The sequence below is a fragment of the Stigmatopora argus genome, chromosome 15, assembly GCF_051989625.1.
Source record: "Stigmatopora argus isolate UIUO_Sarg chromosome 15, RoL_Sarg_1.0, whole genome shotgun sequence".
NCBI classification, from domain to species: domain Eukaryota; kingdom Metazoa; phylum Chordata; class Actinopteri; order Syngnathiformes; family Syngnathidae; genus Stigmatopora; species Stigmatopora argus.
In genome coordinates this window covers 14,933,184-14,954,095 of record NC_135401.1, presented here as the reverse complement: position 1 = coordinate 14,954,095, position 20,912 = coordinate 14,933,184, and the positions used below count along the sequence as shown (strand labels likewise).

The 20,912-nt window shown below is 43.3% G+C and overlaps 1 protein-coding gene across 2 annotated transcripts; it reads right to left on the bottom strand.

Moving 5' to 3' along the window:
* Positions 1–1,570: 1,570 nt before the first annotated feature.
* On the bottom strand, positions 1,571–20,635 carry lrrc57 (leucine rich repeat containing 57). Of its 2 annotated transcripts, none has more exons than XM_077620975.1 (6): positions 20,468–20,635; positions 8,884–9,010; positions 8,472–8,607; positions 8,112–8,380; positions 2,321–2,506; positions 1,571–2,043 (listed from the first exon to the last, which is right to left on the bottom strand). In XM_077620975.1, the coding sequence occupies exons 2-6, from the start codon at positions 8,965–8,967 to the stop codon at positions 2,002–2,004; spliced, it is 717 nt and encodes a 238-aa protein (XP_077477101.1). In that variant the 5' UTR covers positions 8,968–9,010; positions 20,468–20,635; the 3' UTR covers positions 1,571–2,001. The 2 variants fall into 2 exon arrangements, with proteins under 2 accessions (XP_077477101.1, XP_077477102.1); XM_077620976.1 differs by having other exon boundaries at positions 8,884–9,005; positions 20,468–20,612.
* Between the last annotated feature and the right edge of the window lie 277 nt (positions 20,636–20,912).

Genomic DNA, 20,912 nt, shown 5'->3' with positions numbered 1-20,912 from the left:
GAAAGACGTGAAAAATATGGTAAAATTTAAGTCAGATTTGTGGATAGTCTAGTGACATTTATTAACATGTTTTATTCATAGATTTGAATCATTACATGTTATTATGACTAGATCATTTATGGGTGGTAGACATGCACCTGCTCATGGCAGGTGTGATACTGGTGTGTGCCCATAGCGAGCAATGATGTTGCTCACACTGGTACTCAGTGTGCTCAGGGAGGTTGTCTTTCTGCCCAGACAAATGAAAAATTAGAGAGAACATTACTTACGAATGCCTCTAGGTACAAAAGTTTCAGGCTACAAATTTTTTTATATGCAAATGAGTGACTCGAGATACGAAAAAGATCCTAGTTACGAAATCCCCCAAAAAGGAAATGCATTTCCTTACCCGTTATTTTATTTTGAAAATATTGTTTCGGATGTACAGACGCTCCCCTACTTACGAACGCAATTGGTTCCGAGCGATTGTTCATAAGTTGAATTTGTTTGTAAGTTGATTCAGTGCTATATTTTGTATTATAATTTATGTTTAAGGCCGATATAAGTATATTGAAGGTTTATATAAGTGCATTTGTATGTTTAAGGCTTGTATAAGTAACACGCATTGGTTTGTACTGAAAAAAAACATTTAATAAAATGGAGAGAATATGTACAGTACTGTAGAGAGAGAGAGAGATTTATGTATTAGAAACTGGCCAAAAGAAGCGACCTAATGACGATTGCACAGTTTTCTTCTTTTTTTCATCATAAATGATGCGGTAGCACTGTATGGCATCATTCAATTGATTTTCAAACTTTGTGCAATGTTCAATATTTGGGTCCTGCTGCTCGATCTTTCTGTTTATAAATGGCGTTGAATGTGCAACGCTCACCACTCTCACGCGCATCAAGCTTCGTTATTATTGCCACTCGTTTCAAATGAAATGGCTTGCCTCTTCCTTGCAACTCCCTCAATAGAAGCCTTTAGCTTTTTACCAACCATATCCAATATTGGATGCATGAGATATTTAATGATACAAATGATAAAGGTTCTTTGCACACTGAGATACATTCACGCACTTCCGCATTTCAACGAAGAAGAAGGTAGATGCTGGGTGAGCTGAGCTCTCACAGCGCCAGGCGTCGGTATTAGCGGCAGAAAGAAGTACTACTCCGAAAAAGGCGCGAAATACAAAATTGGACTTGCGAACATTTTTGGACTTAAACGCAATTTGCAGACATGTTCGTATGTACCGTTGTTCGGAAGTTGAATGTTCGTAAGTAGGGGAGCGTCTGTATTTATTCTCACTTTAGGTAACCCCCTAACCCTAACCCATAGGCTCCAGCAATCGCGGCAATCTTTACGATAATGCGCGGTACAGAAAACGAATGAATGAAAAATAAAAAATAGACGTCAATCCTGAGACGGACCCACGACTTAAGAGAAAATCCACTGCTGTCCCTTTAAGAACAAGACGTTCACATCTTGCGGATCTTTTCTGTGGTTGCTGAGCAACAGCGAACCTGCAGCAGGTTGACCACTTTTGTCAATGGGACTTGAGCGTTAAATAAAATTGAAACTGAACAACAACACAATTTACATTTTAATCCATTAAGCATATTTGAAATTAATTCTAATTAAATTAACTGAAAATATTAAAATAAAAAAGAATGTTATTTTATGAACAAAATCAACTATATTATTTTACACAACCATGTGTCATTATTTATAAACAATATAGACAAATATCTTGTGTACCAAGTGGCCTTGGAGGATTAACAACTTCCATCAGGTTGGCGAAAGCACTATTAGAAGTGGCAATGGCCTCATCGACCCCAAAAGGACATGCTAAAGTTCCACTTTTTTTCTCTGGGCGGCCAAATCGAGTTTGTGGTGGTGGCCACAACCTAGTTCCTGGCAGGGTTGGCGGGAATCAACACTTGCATGGTCGGTCAGTTCTTCTCATTCTACTGCTTCCTGTTTTCCCAAAGCAGAAAAAGAGGAAGAGCTGGTGGCATCCTTCAGGAAAACTTCTTTTTGGTGGCGGTGAAACGCTCCATGTACTGAGGAGGGAAGACAGAAGCGTCAAACATTGATCTTTTATTGGCTCACGCATTAAGCAGGGTCGCATGTCAACAGCAACCGGTGCCATAATCAGACAAACCCCTCAGGGCCATTCAAATTGGCCCAGATTTCTGGTTCTTAGAGATCCAATCTGATGTTACACCACCTAGTTCTGTTTTCTTTAGAACTCATCTGACTGATTGGCACCTGGTCCTAGTTGACCAATGTAATTGTTCTGTAACTGTTTCTGGTGTAATCTAGTCACCGCCTTATCACCTTGTCATATCCCTCCAGGTCTCTCATACTCCTGACCTCAAAGAGGTTTCCTTCAACTGAGAAGAGAGACACTTGCGACTCTTTCAAGATGGTTAGCGGAATGGCAGCCAGCTCCAAACAGTTCTCCTCCAGGCGAAGAACTTTGAGCCGTGGACACCGAGAGACATCCGGAGACACGAGCGAAATCTAGAAGATGAGCATTGAATTGAATGCCTTTGTTATTATAAAAGTACAATGAGATTTAAAGCATAACCATAAAGTGCACACGGAAATAAGTACGAGTGCCCCAACATACGAGGAATTTGAGATACGAGTAAAATTCCGAGCAAATATTTGCCTTTTGCCACATCTCCCTCATGCAAAGATTTCTACGAGGACTGGGCAGAGAGTTTTTTCCGTTTTTTTTTTAAGTCAGTCAGTGCAGAATTAAGGGAAACGATGGGTCCAAAGCAAGTCAGTGCAATGAAGGACATTGCGAAGAAAAACCATTAGATGACAATCGATAAACACAAATAATCGAAAAACATGAGTAGTGTAAGCGTGACTGAGCTGGCTCACCAATACGTATGGAGAAGCAGGAAGTTCGCCTCGAAAGCTGCAGTGGAATACATTAGCCTCTTTGACTTGGTTATTGCACAAGGTTTAAATTTAGTGTAGCATAAGATTAAAACTTTTTAAAGTGTGTGTGTATATAGGAATCTAAGTTTAAGTTAAATTTAAAGTTTATGTTATTTTACGAGCACATCCTTCAAGTCTCTCTCTCTTTCTCCCTCCCATTCGCAAACTCCGTGTTGTACTGAATAATGTCTCATTTTAGTATTAAACATCAACCACTAGTTATTTGTTACTCTGTTAGTCGATGGTGAATTAGAACCAGTAAAAATGTTTTTCCATTGTAATATCCTGATTTTGGTGTTTTTTCAGAGGGTGGGAATGAATTAATTTGTATTTAGTTCATTTCTATGGGAAATGTTGATTTGTGATATAAGTAAATCGACATACGAGCTCGGTCCCGGAACGCATTAAGCTCGTATCTCAAGGTATGACTGTAGTCATAAATGATTAATATACAAAAATGAAGGGAGGTAAAAAAGGGACCAAAGTGGTTAGCAGCACATTAGATAGCGATGGAGTTTTAGTGCAAGTATCAAAGTGCAAGATAAAATTTTGCAGTGTTAAGACTAAAGTAAAAGTCTGAGAACATTCCTTATTGATATGCATCTGGCAGTGTTATGAGATTGTACAGAGTGACAGTTACCATACTTAATTGAGGGCTACTGGGCGGTAATCGTCCAGATTGTTTGTGGATGTCTTCTTAGGCACTGGGATGATGGTGGCCGATATTAGGCAGGCTGGGATGGTGGTTTATTCTAGTGAAAGGTTGAGTGTGTCAGTGAAGACTGGTGCCGCAACAGTAGGATCATTAACACTGTGTTTAGAGCTCTTGGCAGTTCTGTGCAGGCCCTTCTATCTATCTAGGGAGCGGTAGTCATTGTAATGGCTGTTTACATCACACCGGATGCTAACGTTCGCACGTCACTTAGCCTCCTGCTAGCGACTGTAAACAAACAGCAGCTTCACCACCCCGATGGAGTCCTTATTCTCGCCGGTGACTTCAAGAAACCATGTTTAAAGACTGTTCTGCCTGTGTTTATCCAGTACGTGAAGTGTCACACCAGAGGAGATAAAACTCTAGACCAGGGGTGTCAAACTCATTTTTTGTCGCGGGCCACGTGGTAGTTTCGATTACATCCGGAGGGCCGTTATGTCTTCAAACTAGGCTGCCAAAATTAATCGATTAATAAATTGAGTTTTCTCGATCGTGCTAATCGATAGATCATTTTTGGACATTCAAATTAGTACAAATTGTTTGCAATTATTGATTTAAAATGAGGAAACACAGGAAATAATCTACAATCTTCATTTGAATTTCATCATAAAACAAAGTTGGCACTCATCATTTATTTTCTCGGGCCACACAACATGATGCAGTGGGCCAGATTTGGCCCGCGGGCCGCCACTTTGACAAAGGTGCTCTAGACCATGTTTATTCTAACATCAAACATGCTTATAGAGCCACACCCCTCCCTCACCTTGCTGGATCCGACCATCTCTGCCTGTCCCTCACCCCCTCGGAGCTCGGAGGCCATGCCCAATCACAAAAAGTCAATGTTTTGATAACTTTTGATCTCAAGCCTTCAATCCAAGATGGCCACCTTCCTGTTTGTTTTTTTAACATGGCTTTTAGACTTTTTACGTGCAGTCTGGGTCAAATTATCGACTCGCCAAATTTCGTAGCTCTACGTGGAAAAAACAGGATTGGGGAGGCCATTTTTAAAGGTTTATAGGGGGCGCTGTAAAGTTTTTGTACGATTTGTACATAACGCACATCAAGAGTTCGTTGGGCTACCGGGAATGTGTGCCAAATGTCATACTAATGCCTAAAAGTACTTCGTGTTTTTAGTAAACGACGGGTCGCCACGGCAAAAAGCAACAACCCGTGGACACGGGCTTTGATATACTTCATGCCGAAGGCTTGTAAATACAGACTGAAATTCAGGTCAAAATACCCAACCTGGAAGGAACTAGAGTCTAGACAGTAAAAAGTAAAGAGATATATACTTTTTTGTCGCCAGTAGTTGGCACTGTCGAGTTTTCCCCTATAAGACCTTTTACGGCAATACAATGCTGCTAGTTCTTTTTAGGAACCATTCGGCCATGCCTGAAGAAAAAACATCCTGACAATTACAATCGAACCCCAAGTGTGGTCGGGCCCTAAAAAGAACAGAACACACATTGCGGCATCATCCGTTTAGTTTCATCTTTGTGGCACCCAGAGGTTTAGCTGTTTTTTCCCCACAAGAAATTATTTTTTTCCATAAAAATGGTTGATAGGTGTTGCGTTGAAAACCATATTATATTTAATGCTAATTCTTTTCCATCAGATCATGCGCTGAGCTGTGTGGATTGAGCAAATAGAAGGAAGTGGACTAGCCGGTAGATAAAAGATGTGGCCAACGAAGAGTTGTTCAAAATAAAATGGGAGCCGAAACAACAAGGCTTTAGCCGTAGTCGTAGCCAAAAGTGTGCACCAGTAAAAAATTCACGGTTTTAATATTTTCAGACGAGTTAGTTTTTCAATAGCTATGCTTTCTTGGAGAGTCAAGAAGTGTAAATGTATGATATTTAACATTCAGGAGGTTAGATGTTAGTGGAGCCCAAGCTGCTTCTGTGTCAGGTGCTCTATTTTTTTAGTGTCTAACCTAAGAGCCCCAGTCAGTCTTTTGTGTCTCAGTCTATCTTAAAAAGAAAAAGAAAAACAGAACAGAAAAAACAGTACACAGCGTTTTACGAGGTCGAAAAAGAACAACGCAAGTGGTGACCGTCGTGATTGTTCTGGCGGTCCAGGATTGAACAACAATTTTCTCTTAGTTGAGAATCCCATGTTATCAGAGCCCTCAAATATAATAAAAACACAAAATCCAGAAGATTGTCTTTTCTTCTTTAATTATGCGTGAATTTGGGAATGTCCCATGGCAAACCTGACAATAATGAACCCAAAAGACTCGATAATATCAATGCTGAATATTTTTCGGAGTTGGAGTGGAGCTTTTTTAGTCCATAATCCTTATAAAGCGTGATTTATGGGTGTGTGAGTGTTAGTGTGTGTATGTTACGATCCTCTCGCTACGTTTGTCTCACTACCCTCCATTGCATCGGCTTGCCTTGGACCCATTTTTCCCTTAATTCTGCACTGATTAACGCAAAAAGCACATAAAAAATGGAACCTGTACGCCAAGTGCTCGTAGATATCTTTACGTGAGGGCGATGTGGCGAGAAAGTGGGTGCGCTGTTATCATAAGCAGCCTCTCGCGTACTCGGTCACCTGGTTGTCTCGTGTGCGCCTATATCAAATTTGTCTCCTGTTTTCATATGTTGGGGCACTCGTATGTCAAGGTATTACTGTATTCTCATTTCAAGTATTTATTTTCAACAGGGAAACCAATATAACAGCTAATTATTCACAAATATACATTTCTGACATTCAAAAACAAAATCAGTGACCAATATAGCCATGTTTCTTTGCAAAGGACACTCAAAAGCCTGCCATGCATGGGTTAAGTCAGTGTTTTGATCTGTTCATATTGCGTGCAGCAGCAGCAGCCACAGCCTGCCAAACACTGTTCAGAGAGTATTGTTTTCCCTCTTTGCAAATCTCCCATTTCATGAGGGACCAGATCAGGTGAACAAGGAGGCATTATTTTTTCTACTAATATGCCCTTTCTTGCCAGCCATGCTTTGGAGTACTTGGATGCACTGATGGAGCATTGTCCTGCATGAAAATCATGTTTTTCTTGAAGGATGCAAACTTCTTCCTATACTACTGCTTGAAGATCTTTCAGAAACCAGCAGTAGGACTCGAAGTTGATCTTGACTAAATCCTGAACCCAAAATGCCCCACAAGCTCATCTTTGATCATATCAGCCCATACCAGTACCCCACCTCCACCTTGCTTCCTTTTGAGTCATACTGGAGCTCTCTGCCCTTTAGCAACCCAGCCATGGGCCCATCCTTCTGGCCTATCAAGACTCACTTTCATTTCATCAGTCAAAAAAACCTAAGAAAAATCAGTCTTGAGATTATTTTTGTCATTCTTGACGTTTCAGTTTGTGTGTCTTCAGTGGTGCTCGTTTTTCAGCCTGTCTTACTTTGGCCATGTCTCTGAGTACTGCACACCTTGTGCATTGGGCACTCCTGTGATGTTGCAGCTCTGTAATATTGCAACACTAGTGCCAAATGGCATCTTGGCAGTGCACGCATGACTTTTCTCAGTTCAGGGGCAGTTAGTTTGCACCTTGGTTTTTCTAGAGAAGTTTCTAGCCACCTTGTTGACTATTTTGAATGAAAAGCTTGATTATTCGATGATCAGCGGACAGTGCTGTGTCCCTCTGAAGATATCTGCCTATTTATTACTTTTCGGAGTCTCTCAAGTCCCTCTTCTGATCCATTTTGCCAAAGGAAAGGAGGTTGCCTAATAATTACGCACGCCTGATCTAGGGTGTTGATGTCAAAATGATTTATTCATTTTGTTTCTTCGGAAATATTTTGAGGACTTGTATCTTATGTTGATCTATGTTATTGGATTTACAATTTAACTTTATTTGTATGGGAGCAAGGCATCAGAGGTTTAAGGGTTAAATTTCCTTTGGTGCCTGAATGTTTATTACCAATCAAGGGCACCACTAGTTGAAGCATAGCAGTTGCAATAAAATTAAAGCCATTGACTTAACGAGCAGCTCCTCTCTTATGTTCGAGCCGAGAGAGCATGCAGAGACTGAGTGAGAGTGAGAGAGAGTGAGAGGGTGAGAGAGTGAGCGAGCGTGAGTGTGTGAGAGAGAGAAGCCCGACTGCATCTGAGCAGAAATAACCCAGTTTTAAATTCATTTCGATATATCAGCACAAAAGTGTCCAAAGATAGGCCCTGATAATCACCCCAACCAATTATCGTTCCATCACTAATCCTTTGATTACATCATTGGTTCCAACTATGTATAGGCAAACTGTCACATAAATTACTTTTAGTCTACAATTTCAATAGTTATGGATCTGTGTGAGTCTTAATAATATATTACTGAATAATCTTTTGAGATTATATTATTTCAGTGTAAAAACATTTTAAAATGGGACTTTAAGGCCTATCTGGTGGTTAGGGAACTGGTTCAGCTTTCCTTGTGGACCTGTCTTTGTTTTGTAACCAGTTCATTTATTTTGGGAAAGGGTATATTGTTACCTGGTTCTGGTTGAGATTGATCTCAATAACCTGAAGCTCTGACACCTCTGGCGGAATGCTCTGTATTTTGTTGCGGGACAAGTCAAGGAGGTCCAGGTGTCTCAGGGCTCCAAGTCCTGTGGGCAACTCTGAGATACGGTTCCCAGCCAGGATGAGGGTCCGAAGGGCCTTGAGCTGATCCATGGTAGATGGTAGCTGCTGAATACGGTTCCCGCTTAGACTCAATGTCTCCAATTTCTTGAGCTTGCCAATTTCCGTGGGAAGACCAGCTGAGGACACAAGATTGCGTATGTCGATCATAAAAGTTCCATGCCTCAAACCAACATCATTGACTATTTGGTTAAATATGTTTAGACTCACCCAGTCTGTTAGAGTTGAGAGTCAAGCTCCGGAGCTGTGCATAGTTCCCAATGGAGGGAGGAAGCGACTCCAGCTTGTTGTCAGAAAGGTCCACAGTTCGTAAGTTTGCTGTGAGCCTCTGCAGTTCCTCTGGAAACTAGGCCACAATGTCCCATATTAGAATCTGTTTATTTAATATCAGCAGGCACGGACATTCGCCTGAACGCTTGGTCATGCCATTAACATGCTGACTATCGAACCAGACCACCTTCAAGTTATGAAACGGCCTGGTTCCAGAACATGCTGTTCATAGAACATAGATGTTAACAAAATATAGTGACTATTGAACCAACAAAAAACTAAACAAGTTGGTTGTAAATCCTACATGGTACTCAAACATGATTACTCTAATATACACATATCGCGATCTCACTTCAGGAAGTCCTTTTCCGGTGAGCTGAAAAACTCCTGTCTTCTGGGAAGTTTCCAGGTGGGATTTAAGAGCGCTGTTCCCCATCTGGACTGAAGATCCAAACTTTCTCCGTCGCTACAGCACTGTCCTGGACATCCATCTCAATTAATTTTAGGCCTGAAATATCTCGTTTGTACGTTGAGACGTAATCATGCACAATACTCACATCGCACCCAGGACGTGAGATATTAGAGCCCCGAAATCTATTGTTTGCAAGACATATCAGGCTCTTTTAATGAGTGCATAAGGCCCTCTGCCGACAGCAACTTCTTAAGTCTTGAGAATGACACAAATTTTACATTTTCACAAAGTCTGTTCCTTCAGGGTCTTTAGGTGTTTGCCAGATGTTTCTATGGTATAATGACATACAATTAGAAGCATTTCACAAGTATCAAAAGCTTTTATTAATAATTACACGCAATAGGTCAATATTTGGGTAGCCCGGTGGCGCGAGTGGTTAGCGCGTCGGCCTCACAGCTCTGGGGTCCTGGGTCCAAATCCAGGTCATGTCCATTTGTGTGGAGTTTGCATGTTCTCCCCGGGCTTGCGTGGGTTTCCTCCGGGTACTCCAGTTTCCTCCTACATTCCAAAAAACATGCATGGTAGGCTGATTGGACACTCTAAATTGCCCCTAGGTATGGGTGTGTGTGCATGGTTGTCCGTCTTCTTGGGCTCTGCGATCGGCTGTTCACCGATTCAGGGTGTCCTCCGCCTCTGTCCCGGAGTCAGCTGGGATACGCTCCAGCACCCCCCGCGACCCTAATGAGGATAAAGCAGTTCAGAAAATGAGATCAGGTCAATATTTGCAGTGGTGACCCTTCTTTTTCAAGACCTGTGCAATTCTCCCTGGCAGGCTGTTGATCAACTTCTGAACCAAACCCTGGCTGTCCATTCTTGCATTATAAATGCTTGGACTTTGTCTGAATTTGTGGGTTTTTTATTGTCCACCCGCCTCTTGAGGATTGACCTGAAATTCTCAATGGGACTAAGATCTGGCGAGTTTCCTGGCCAAGTGGCCAAAATCTTATTGTTTTGTTCAAATAAGCATTTTTGTCATGACCTTTGCTTTATGGCAAGGTGCTCCATCATGCTGAGAAAGCTATTCTTCTTCATCAAATTGCCCCTGGATGGGTGGGGAAAGTTGGTCTGGCTGGACGTTCTGGTACCATTCTTTGTTCATTGTTGTGTTTTAGGCAAGATTGTGAGAGCCCACTCGCTTGACCGAAAAGCAACCCCACACATGGTCTCAGGATGCTTCTCTGTTGGCATGAGCGAAGCTCGTCTTCTCCGAACAAGCCTTCTTCCAGATGCCCCAAACGTTGCACAAACGTAGCGAGAGAATCTTAACATACACACACACACCCATAATTCACACTTGATAAGGATTATAGATAAGTACAAAAAACTGAACAAAGTATAATTTGTTGATCATTGATTGGCAAATTCAAATTTCCACAACATTAGCATCAGTTTTCCAACTGATCCCCTATCCGCACTTGCATGTTGTGCAATGTGCAAATGAGTTTTTCAACTGATCCCCTATCCGCACTTGCATGTTGTGCAATATGCAAATGTTGGTCCTTTGGAGACGGCATCAACATGGGATATTTCATCGAATAAGAACCAATGAACTTCTGCGAGTGTCTGGGTTTCTTATTAGAAGTTTCATCCAAATTGCCATCCATATTAATAAGACTTACCAGTGCTGTGTACTCCTACTTCCTTTAGAACAGGGGTCTCGAACTCAATTTACCTGGGGGCCACTAGAGGCCGAGTCTGGGTGAGACTGGGCCGCATCAGGATTTCCACAAGAAAAGCACTGATAAAACTTTCCAACGTTATCAAATATCTTTATTTTTTAACAAAAAATAATGAATTAAATAAATTAACTTAAAGATGAATAAAAAAGAAATCAATCAGTAATATAAAACCAAATAATACTAATGAGCATACAGTAGATATACACTGGCTGGCTAAGTAGAGAAAATGAATTATTTTTATTCCGTTTCAAATGTCTGTATTAACAGCTCTTTAACCTTTAACTTTCTGAACTTGAATGGAACATTGAACATGAAATATTCTGAACACGGCTTCTTTTGCCTACTCCTTGCTGCTAGAGACCTGGCAGCGCTTCTTCTCACATAGTCACATTTGGCTTGAGGGAGGAAGCAGTGGAGACCCTCAGTAGAGCTTGAAGATGCTCATCAGTAAGTCTGGACCTGTACTTGGACTTATTGAAGTTCAAGGTGGAGAAGAGCTTCTCACACAAGTATCTGCTCCCAAAAAGGCACATGGTCCGCTTGAACCTTCGGGAAAGTTCAGGGAAGCTGGGGGTCAACTCTCTCAAAAATTGCCCAAGCTTGTCTGCTTCTCCACTCACCTCCCTGAACTTGGCTTTGAGTGCAGAGTTGCACTGCAGGTCAATGAGCTCCATTTGAAGCTCAGGATGGGCATCTTGCACATCAAAGGAGAAGGGGTCCGCAAAAATTTGAAATGTGGCTTTGTGTGTCTTGAAGTCTGCAAATCTGTGATCAAATTCCTCCTGTAGCTTCGAAATGGCCTCAACATACTTCTCACCACTGAATGGTGTGCCTGCATCCATGAGAGCCTTGCATGCTGGGAAATGGCAAAGGTTTGTCTGAGAGAGCTGGGCTTTCCATAACACAAGTTTAGTGCAGAATGCTAGGCAGCACTGACAAGTTGCCCCTGGCCTTGTAGCTTCTTGTTCAGTACATTAAGCTCATGTGTGATATCAACAAGAAAAGCCAAGTCCATGAGCCATTTGGGATCACTTAGCACAGGATCAATCAACTCACAAACGGCGTAGCTAGCTTTGACTGCTGCATTACTGTCTTTGGTAGCCTTCTTGAAGAGATCCTGTTGCCTCAGAAGACGTGTTTTAAGACTGGCAACCTGGTTGGCTCTCTCATCTCCCTGGTATTTTTCGTACTCCTCAGCATGTCTCATAGTACAATTACGTTTCAAATTGTATTCCTTGTGCACCGCAACTTTTTCAGTGTAAATGAGACACGTCGGGGTGCCCCTGTGTTCAACAAAGAAATATTGCACTCCCCACTTTTCTTGAAACTGTCTGTGCTCATCACCGACCTTTCTCTTCACGGCAGGCTTTGAAAGAGACATCTCTGGGGCTCTGTAATATGTTTTTCCACTTGGAATGAGTCTCGGGTTGATCTTTCACATTCAGTCGCGCGGGTTTGTGGCGCATGTGCACTTTCGCTCTCCGTTTCAATCGCGGAGATGGCTACAGACACTGACACAGGCTGGATCACGGATCATAGCGCCTCATTCAGTTCTATGCTGAGAGCAGCGGAGGAGTGTGCGCGCCGAGCGGAGTGATCGGCCTCACAGCTTCTCCTCCGCCCAGCTGATTGGAGGAATGAATGAGTGAGTGAGCGAGGCACTGGACAGCCCGGCCGATGTCCCGCCCTCCAGAGCCGTATACCTCACCGTGATTGGTTCATTCAGCTCCGAACCAAAGTTCCCTCTAATTTTTTGTTGGTCTGAGCAGAAAGACAACCTCCCTGAGCGCACTGAGTACCAGTGTGAGCGACATCATCGGTACTCGGATGATTCGCCTAAAGACGTTTCGCCGACGGACGTTTGACAGACGGGCAGGTCGCCGAATGGACGTTCCACCGAACGTTCATTCGGCCGAACGGAGGTTTCGCCGAAACGGGATTCGAACGCTCGCCCCGCCGGATCGTGTGTGTACAAGTTTTTCAACCTCGGCCCGCGGGCCATATACGGCCCGTTAGGATTTTTAATCCGGCCCGCCGCCGGTGTTGTCCAAATTATAGTAAAAATCAATGTTCGTCTACCTTCAATGGCAGTCCGGGAATAAGCACTCTTGGGCAGGCAGATGTAGCAGAACCGAGCCGTAAAATGACAGCAATCGGGTCAAATCCATCCTAAAACAGCATTTAATGATTAAATACAAATACTGGATGATATCGCGATGGAGGCAAAAAAACGTCTATAGACGTCCATTCGCCAAACGGCTCAAAATGCTCTCAAATTCGGTCAAATCCAGCTGAAAACAGCGTTTAATGATTAAATACAAATACTAGTATTTGTATTTAATCATTAAACTAACAAATACTAGTACGACCTGTCCGTCTGTCAAACGTCCGTCGGCGAAACGTCTTTAGGCGAATCATCCGGTCACGACATCATCATTGCTCGCTATCGGCACACCAGTATCACACCTGCCACAAGCAGGTGCATGTCAATGTTCCCTCTAATTTTTCATGTAAAACATGCTGTAAAACAAGAAAAACATGAGTGGACAGAGCTACTGCCACTGGCTGCCACTTAAACGGCGCCATCATGGGGAAAGGGGTAAAAAAAAAAAAAAAAAAAAAAATTAAAAAAAAAAAAAAAAAAAAAAAAAAAAATCGATCTTTCATATTAAGACGGGGGCCGCAAATTATCGTCCCGCGGGCCGCAGTTGGCCCGCGGGCCGCAAGTTTGAGACCCCTGCTTTAGAACAACCCCAGAAATGATAGGATTTGTTTCAAAACAAATGACGTGTGGTTTAGTCAGCCTTAATAATACTTGCTTCCCTTATGAAATAAACGAAAATGTTAAAGTGATAGAGGCTATCTATGCAATTGATTCCTAATCGATTAGATTGGATAACTTTATTCATCCCGTATTCGGGAAATTTCGTTGTCACAGTGGCAGATGCAGGAATAGGAAAGGCATTTTAGACATAAATAGATAGGTAATAAGTTAATAAATAAATACATGAATAAATATATAAGTAAATAAGCACATATATACATACATACACATAAATGTACATGCATGCATACGGTAGGTCTTAACACTCAGCCATTTTTTTGTTAAAGAGCCTGACAGCTGATGGGAGGAAGGATCTGCGGAAGCGCTCCTTCCTGCAATGAGGGTGCCGCAGTCTATTGCTAAAGGAGCTTCGGAGGGACTCCACAGACTCATGCAGGGGGTGGGAGGTGCTGTCCATGATGGACATCATCCTGGTCAGCATTCTCCGCTCTCCCACTTCCTCCACAGAGTCCAGAGGACAGCCCAGAACAGAGCTGGCCCTCCTGACCAGCTTATTCAGCCTGTTCCTGTCCCTCTCCGTGCTCCCGCATCCCCAACAGAGCACTGCATAAAACTCTGTAGATGCCACCCAAGTGTCGTAGAAAGTCCTCAGCAGTGTCCTGCACACTCCAAAGGACCGTAGACTCCTCAGTACGTAGAGCCGGCTCTGGCCCCTTTTGTACAGGGCATCTATGTTTGTGGATCAGTCTAGTTTGTTGTTGACGTGAACACCCAGGTACTTCAAATTCTCCACGATTTCAATGTCTGTACCCTGGATGTTCACCTGAGTGGTCTGTTGAGGATTCCTCCGAAAATCGATGACCATTTCCTTTGTCTTACTGGTGTTGATGTAGAGGTGGTTTTGCCTACACCAGTCAACAAAGGCTGTGATGACTACCCTGTACTCCAGGTCGTTCCCGTTTGTCACTCGTCCAACAATAGCGGTGTCGTCAGAGAACTTCTGGAGGTGGCAGGTGTCTGTATTATGTTTGAAGTCCGATTTGTAGAGGGAGAAGAGGAGTGTGGAGAGCACTGTGCCTTGTGGGGCCCCCGTGCTGCAAGCTATCACATCAGACGTACAGTCCTGGAGTCTCACATATTGTGGTCTGTCAGTGAGGAAGTCGATGATCCATGCGGCTAGGTGGTTCCTTACTCCAGCCTCTTCCAGTTTCCCTTTCAGTAGGACCGGCTGAATGGTGTTGAACGCACTGGAGAGGTCAAAAAACATCATTCTCAGCGTGCTTCCCGTGTTCTCCAGGTGTGAAAGAGACCTGTGCATCAGGTCGGTGGTAGCATCTTCCACACCAATGCCTGGACGATAGGCAAACTGCAGAGGGTCCACAAAGAAGTCGCACAAGACAAATAATTCGTCAGAACTTGAAACTCGGATGATTCACAATGCACTCGTTACAGAATTCGTTCGGTATACAGTGCAGCTGAATTAAGATGGCGGAAGCCGTAGCGATGGTTTGAATTTCGAGGCATTTAAATTGGAAATTTTGTACGTTTCCGAAATGGTTGCTTAAAAAAAAATTAAGTGACAACCTTTTGTATTTCCGGAGTTTATGGAGGTGGTCAGGACTCCCGGAGTTTGCGTTGCTTGTTCGGCGTAAACTCCAGAAATTCCGGTGAACTTGGCAGCTCTGTGTTTTTGCTGGAGAGAAGTGGCTTCTTTGCTCTCCTCCTCGACACCACCAGGCATTCCTCCAAAAGCCTTTGCCTTACTGAGCGTGCAGATGCACTCACACCTGCCTGTTGCCATTTCTGAGCAAGATCTGTACTGGTGGTGGCCTTGTCCTGTAGCTGACACAACTTCAGGAAACGGTCCTACTGTTTGCTGGCCGTTCTTGGGCCCACTGGAGCCTGTTTGGCACCAATTGAATCTCTCTCCCAACCATCCAGGGGCGGTTTGGTGATGAAGAATGCCTTTTATAGCATGATGGAGCACCTTGCCATAAAGTAAGCTGGGTGATAAAACAATAACGATAATTATCGTGAAATAAATGTTGTCAACAATAATAATAAAAACTTTAGATAAAAATGTTAAACTGCAATTACACCAGCTGACCACCACAGAGAACGAGTGCGCTGTTGTGAGATGAACGCTAGTTCCAGACCAACACTCAGGAGAAGAAGTGAATGAAGGGGAAGTGTTTTTAGCATGTTAGCATTATAGGCTAACACGGAGCATGAACGCAAAAGGACAATAACACAGCCAAAATAAGCGATTATGAGATGCAGGACAACACCGAGCTGACCCACTAAAAGATCCAAGTGAAATCTACCTGGCGTCTTCTTTTTCTTTCAAAAAGCAGCCTTATTGAAAATGTCCTTAACCCACTGTCCTCATTTGAGGACTGCCTGTAATACTTAATATCAAGAGGTTTCCCCATTGTATTTGCTGTATTTTCTCACATATTAGCCATATTTGTCGCAAAAAAATTATGACTGAATCCAGGGTACGGCTGATATGTGCATAAAGCAAAGGTCATAACAAATTGGCTTAGGGAACAAAACATTAAGATTTTGGGCCGTCGGCCAGGAAACTCTCCAGCTCTTAATCAGATTGAGAACCTGTGGTCAATCCGCAAAAGGCGGGGGAAATCAAAAACCCACAAATTCTGACAAACCCCAAGCAATGTTTATGCAAGAATGGATGGCCATCAGTCAGAATTTGGTTCAAAAGTTGATCGACAGCATGCCAGGGAGTATTGCATAGGTCTGAAAAAGAAGGGTCAACACTGCAAATATTGACCTATTGCATGTAATTCTGAATACAAGATCTTGATACTTTTGAAATGCTTCTAATTGTATGTCATTATACCATAGAAACATCTGGGAAACACCAAAAGACCCTGAAGGAACAGACTGTGAAAATGTAATATTTGTGTCATTCTCAAGACACAAATATGACTGTTCAGTAATAGCTTGACGTACGAGTGTCCCAAGATACGAGAAATTTGAGATATAAGGAAAATTCCGAGCCAATTTTTGCCTTGAGATACGAGACACATTTGAGATACGAGCATACGAGATGCGTCCGCCAAGTGGCTGAGTATGTGAGAGGCTGCTTATAGGAACAATATTGCTCTGTCTTTCTCGCCACATCTTCCTTGCGTAAATATATCTACGATCACTGGGCCGTTTAGGCTGCATTTTTTTACTGGAGATAGCGTGAGCGAGTCGATAATCTGTGAAAAAGACAGTGGAATCTACATGGACTTGAAAGCAAAACAAGCATCTGAAAAAGACACCAGCTGAACCCTTCAAAGCGAGTCGTAGCTGATTCGATAATTTAAATAAACGAACTGGAGGCAAGTTCCGACTCGAAAGCCACGGTGGAATACATTAACATCTTTGCCTCGGTTATCGCACAAGAAGGTTTACGTTTAGTGTAACATAAGATTAAAACTAATTTTTAAGTGTGTGTATAGTCATCTAAGTTAATTTAAGTTAGATTTAAGGTTTATGTTATGTTACAAGCACGTTGCCGTCCGCCAAATCCCTCTCTTGTTCTGTTCTCTCTCTCTCCTGTTCTGTTCTCTCTGCGCTGTCTCTCCTCTTTCTCTCCCCTCTCTCTTCTTCCTCTCCCCTCTGCCCCTCCCCTTCTGTCTCTCTCTCTCTGTTCTGTCGCTCTCTCTCTCTCTCTCTCTCTCTCTCTCTCTCTCTCTCTCTCTCCTCTCTCTCTCTCTCTGTGTTCTGTCGCTCTGTCTCTGTTCTGTCGCCCTCTCTCTGTTCTGTCGCTCTCTCTCTGTTCTGTCGCTCTCTCTCTGTTCTGTCGCTCTCTCTCTGTTCTGTCGCTCTCTCTCTGTTCTGTCGCTCTCTCTCTGTTCTGTCGCTCTCTCTCTCCCTGTTCTGTCGCTCTCTCTCTCCCTATTCTGTCGCTCTCTCTCTCTCTATTCTGTCGCTCTCTCTCTCTCTATTCTGTCGCTCTCTCTCTCTGTTCTGTCTCTCTCTCTCTCTCTCTCTCTCTCTCTCTGTTCTGTCGCTCTCGCTCTCTCTGTTCTGTCGCTCTATCTCGGTCTGTCGCTGTCGCTCTATCTCGGTCTGTCGCTGTCGCTCTCTCTCGGTCTGTCGCTGTCGCTCTCTCTCGGTCTGTCGCTGTCGCTCTCTCTCGGTCTGTCGCTGTCGCTCTCTCTCGGTCTGTCGCTGTCGCTCTCTCTCGGTCTGTCGCTGTCGCTCTCTCTCGGTCTGTCGCTGTCGCTCTCTCTCGGTCTGTCGCTGTCGCTCTCTCTCGGTCTGTCGCTGTCGCTCTCTCTCGGTCTGTCGCTGTCGCTCTCTCTCGGTCTGTCGCTGTCGCTCTCTCTCGGTCTGTCGCTGTCGCTCTCTCTCGGTCTGTCGCTGTCGCTCTCTCTCGGTCTGTCGCTGTCGCTCTCTCTCGGTCTGTCGCTGTCGCTCTCTCTCGGTCTGTCGCTGTCGCTCTCTCTCGGTCTGTCGCTGTCGCTCTCTCTCGGTCTGTCGCTGTCGCTCTCTCTCGGTCTGTCGCTGTCGCTCTCTCTCGGTCTGTCGCTGTCGCTCTCTCTCGGTCTGTCGCTGTCGCTCTCTCTCGGTCTGTCGCTGTCGCTCTCTCTCGGTCTGTCGCTGTCGCTCTCTCTCGGTCTGTCGCTGTCGCTCTCTCTCGGTCTGTCGCTGTCGCTCTCTCTCGGTCTGTCGCTGTCGCTCTCTCTCGGTCTGTCGCTGTCGCTCTCTCTCGGTCTGTCGCTGTCGCTCTCTCTCGGTCTGTCGCTGTCGCTCTCTCTCGGTCTGTCGCTATCGCTCTCTCTCGGTCTGTCGCCGTCGCTCTCTCTCGGTCTGTCGCCGTCGCTCTCTCGGTCGCTCTCTCTCTCTGTCGCTCTCTCTCAGTCTGTCGCCGTCGCTCTCTCTCGGTCTGTCGCTGTCGCTCTCTCGGTCGCTCTCTCTCTCTGTCGCTTTCTCTCTCTCTCTCTCTCGGTCGCTTGTTCTCTCTCTCTCTCTCTCTCTCGGTCGCTCGTTCCCTTTCTCTCTCTCTCTCTCGGTCGCTCATTCTCTCGTTCCCTCTCTCTCTCTCTCTCTCTCTCTCTCTCGGTCGCTCATTCTCTCTCTCTCTCTCTCTCTCTCTCTCTCTCTCTCTCTCCGCACACTCTGTTACCGTCTGTCTGTAGTGAGTAATATCACATTTTAGTATTGAAGATCATAACCACTAGATAGGTATTTGTTACTTTGTGAGTAGGTGGTGAATTAGAACCAATAAAAAGATGTTTTTCCATTGTAATATGCTATTTTTGGTGTGTTGTTTTAGTGTGGGAACGACTTAATACCTTATTTAGTTCATTTCTATGGGAAAAAAATGATATGAGATAGAAGTAAATCGACATACGAGCTCGGTCCCGGAACGCATTAAGCTCGTATCTCAAGGCATTACAGTGGTACCTCGTGGTACAACATGCTCGTGGTACGACATGTTCGTGGTACAACGAAAATTTCGATCGAATAATTCGCTCGCGATACGATTAAAATTTCGAGATGCGACGAAGCCAGGTGGCCATGACATGAGAGGCTGTTAATCATTGTAGTGCACTGTCTTTTTTGCCGCATCTCTTTCGTGTATAACTACTATATCTACCAGGACTGAACGATTTATTCAGACGAGTTTCGACCAGGAAACGCACAACACGCATGAGCTGGCAAAAAGAGGGCTTTCTGGGTAATGAAGTATACTCGTGCACACAACACCCATAGGCAATGGCACCCTTTCTCAGAATAAAACTTCATTACCCACAATCAATACGTGGGAAGCTCAGCTATTGCATTTCCTGTTATTCTTTCTAAGGATAGAAGCTCCCGCGATCGTTCTTTCAAGACTATTTCTCGTTGGCAAGTGGTCGTGCGTTATCCTATTGTGAGGACATTTGTGTGCATCCTTTTCGGAATATTTTGAAGGAAATACAACATCAAACAGTCCATCGATAGCGAACGTGAGGTTGTAGGCGTGGCAAACCGCTAACCCGGAAAACGAAGGTAACAAAAGATTAACACAAAACTAGAATTCAGTTTTGTGTAAAGTTACATTAAACGTATGTTTAAGTGTGTCTGTATATATTTATACAAGTTAATTTAAATTTGTTTGTTCGTTTACGAGTGCCGTGGATAAAGTCCCCCCGAACTGCCCCCCCCCACCTCCGTGTGTGTCGTTGTCTCTCCCCTCCACGAAATGCGTCTAATTTTACATCTATTAAACACATTTTATTACTATTAAACCACTCATTATTTATTACTTTGTCAATATATGGCGAATTAGAAGAAATAAAACATATTTTCCAATCCAATATCCTGTTTTTGGTGTTTTTTCAGAGGATTGGAACGAATTAATTTGTTTTCAATTCATTTCAATGGGAAACGTTCGCTCGAGTTACGAAAAGCTCGACATACGATCTCAGTCTCGGAATGGATTACGATCGTATGTCGAGGTACCACTGTGCTGTATTGGCGGCCATAATCGGTCATCTGTAATCGGTGGTAAACACACTTGTACAATAGGTGGCAGTATGCACCTAATTGTTGCTTGCAATCTGCTGCTTAATCAAAATGTGTGAGAAAATGTAGAGATGGTGAAGGAGATGGATCTGTCTGACATTGTTCTTGAATTTTTTTTTTTTTTACATATAAATAATTGACAATTTATGACATTAATCCACTTGCTCAATTAATCGTTGAATTAATCGTCCGAGATAAATGTTCTCGTTACACACCATTTTAACTGGGAGGGGCTGAATCGTTGCCAGTCCTACCAGTTAAAATGTATAGATCGTCTATCACCGTCAACGACACTAAAACATGACCATTCAGTCTTTTTTTTTTACTGCAAATGGATTGGACATTTATCACTGTCTATTGCAGTTAGTGTTTTTGTGGGAAGCTACTATCGAAGCGAAACTACACTCAACCACATTGGTTAGCATGCTAGGTGTTACGAGAGAACCAGATGTGGCCGGGAATCCCTTACTTGCGTCTCAAAGGCGAAGTGTTGTGTTCTTCTTGTAGCCCAACCTCGGTATAATTCAAATAATTTGGAATGAATTCCAAAACAAAAAAAGTTCCGAGTGCCACCCTCTTAACTGTCACTAGATAATCTCCGGATATGACGTCAGTGGGTTAGACACGTTCCATCTAATGTTTGTTTCCTTTACAGCGAAAACGTAATTCAGTACTCAGTATCTTTCATACAATCATTGATAATTTATTGCTTTGATTTTTTTGTTAAAATTTAATCAATATTCCAAAAGGTTTTATTTTTATCTGATGTACGTTCTTGTTATTCTATATTCTCAGATGAAAAAAGCCACTTCGTTGATATGAATATTAATCAATATTAAAAATAAAATATACGAATCGTTAAGTTTTGCCCGTGGGGATGAATAAAAAATATATCTTAACGTATATGTAGTTCA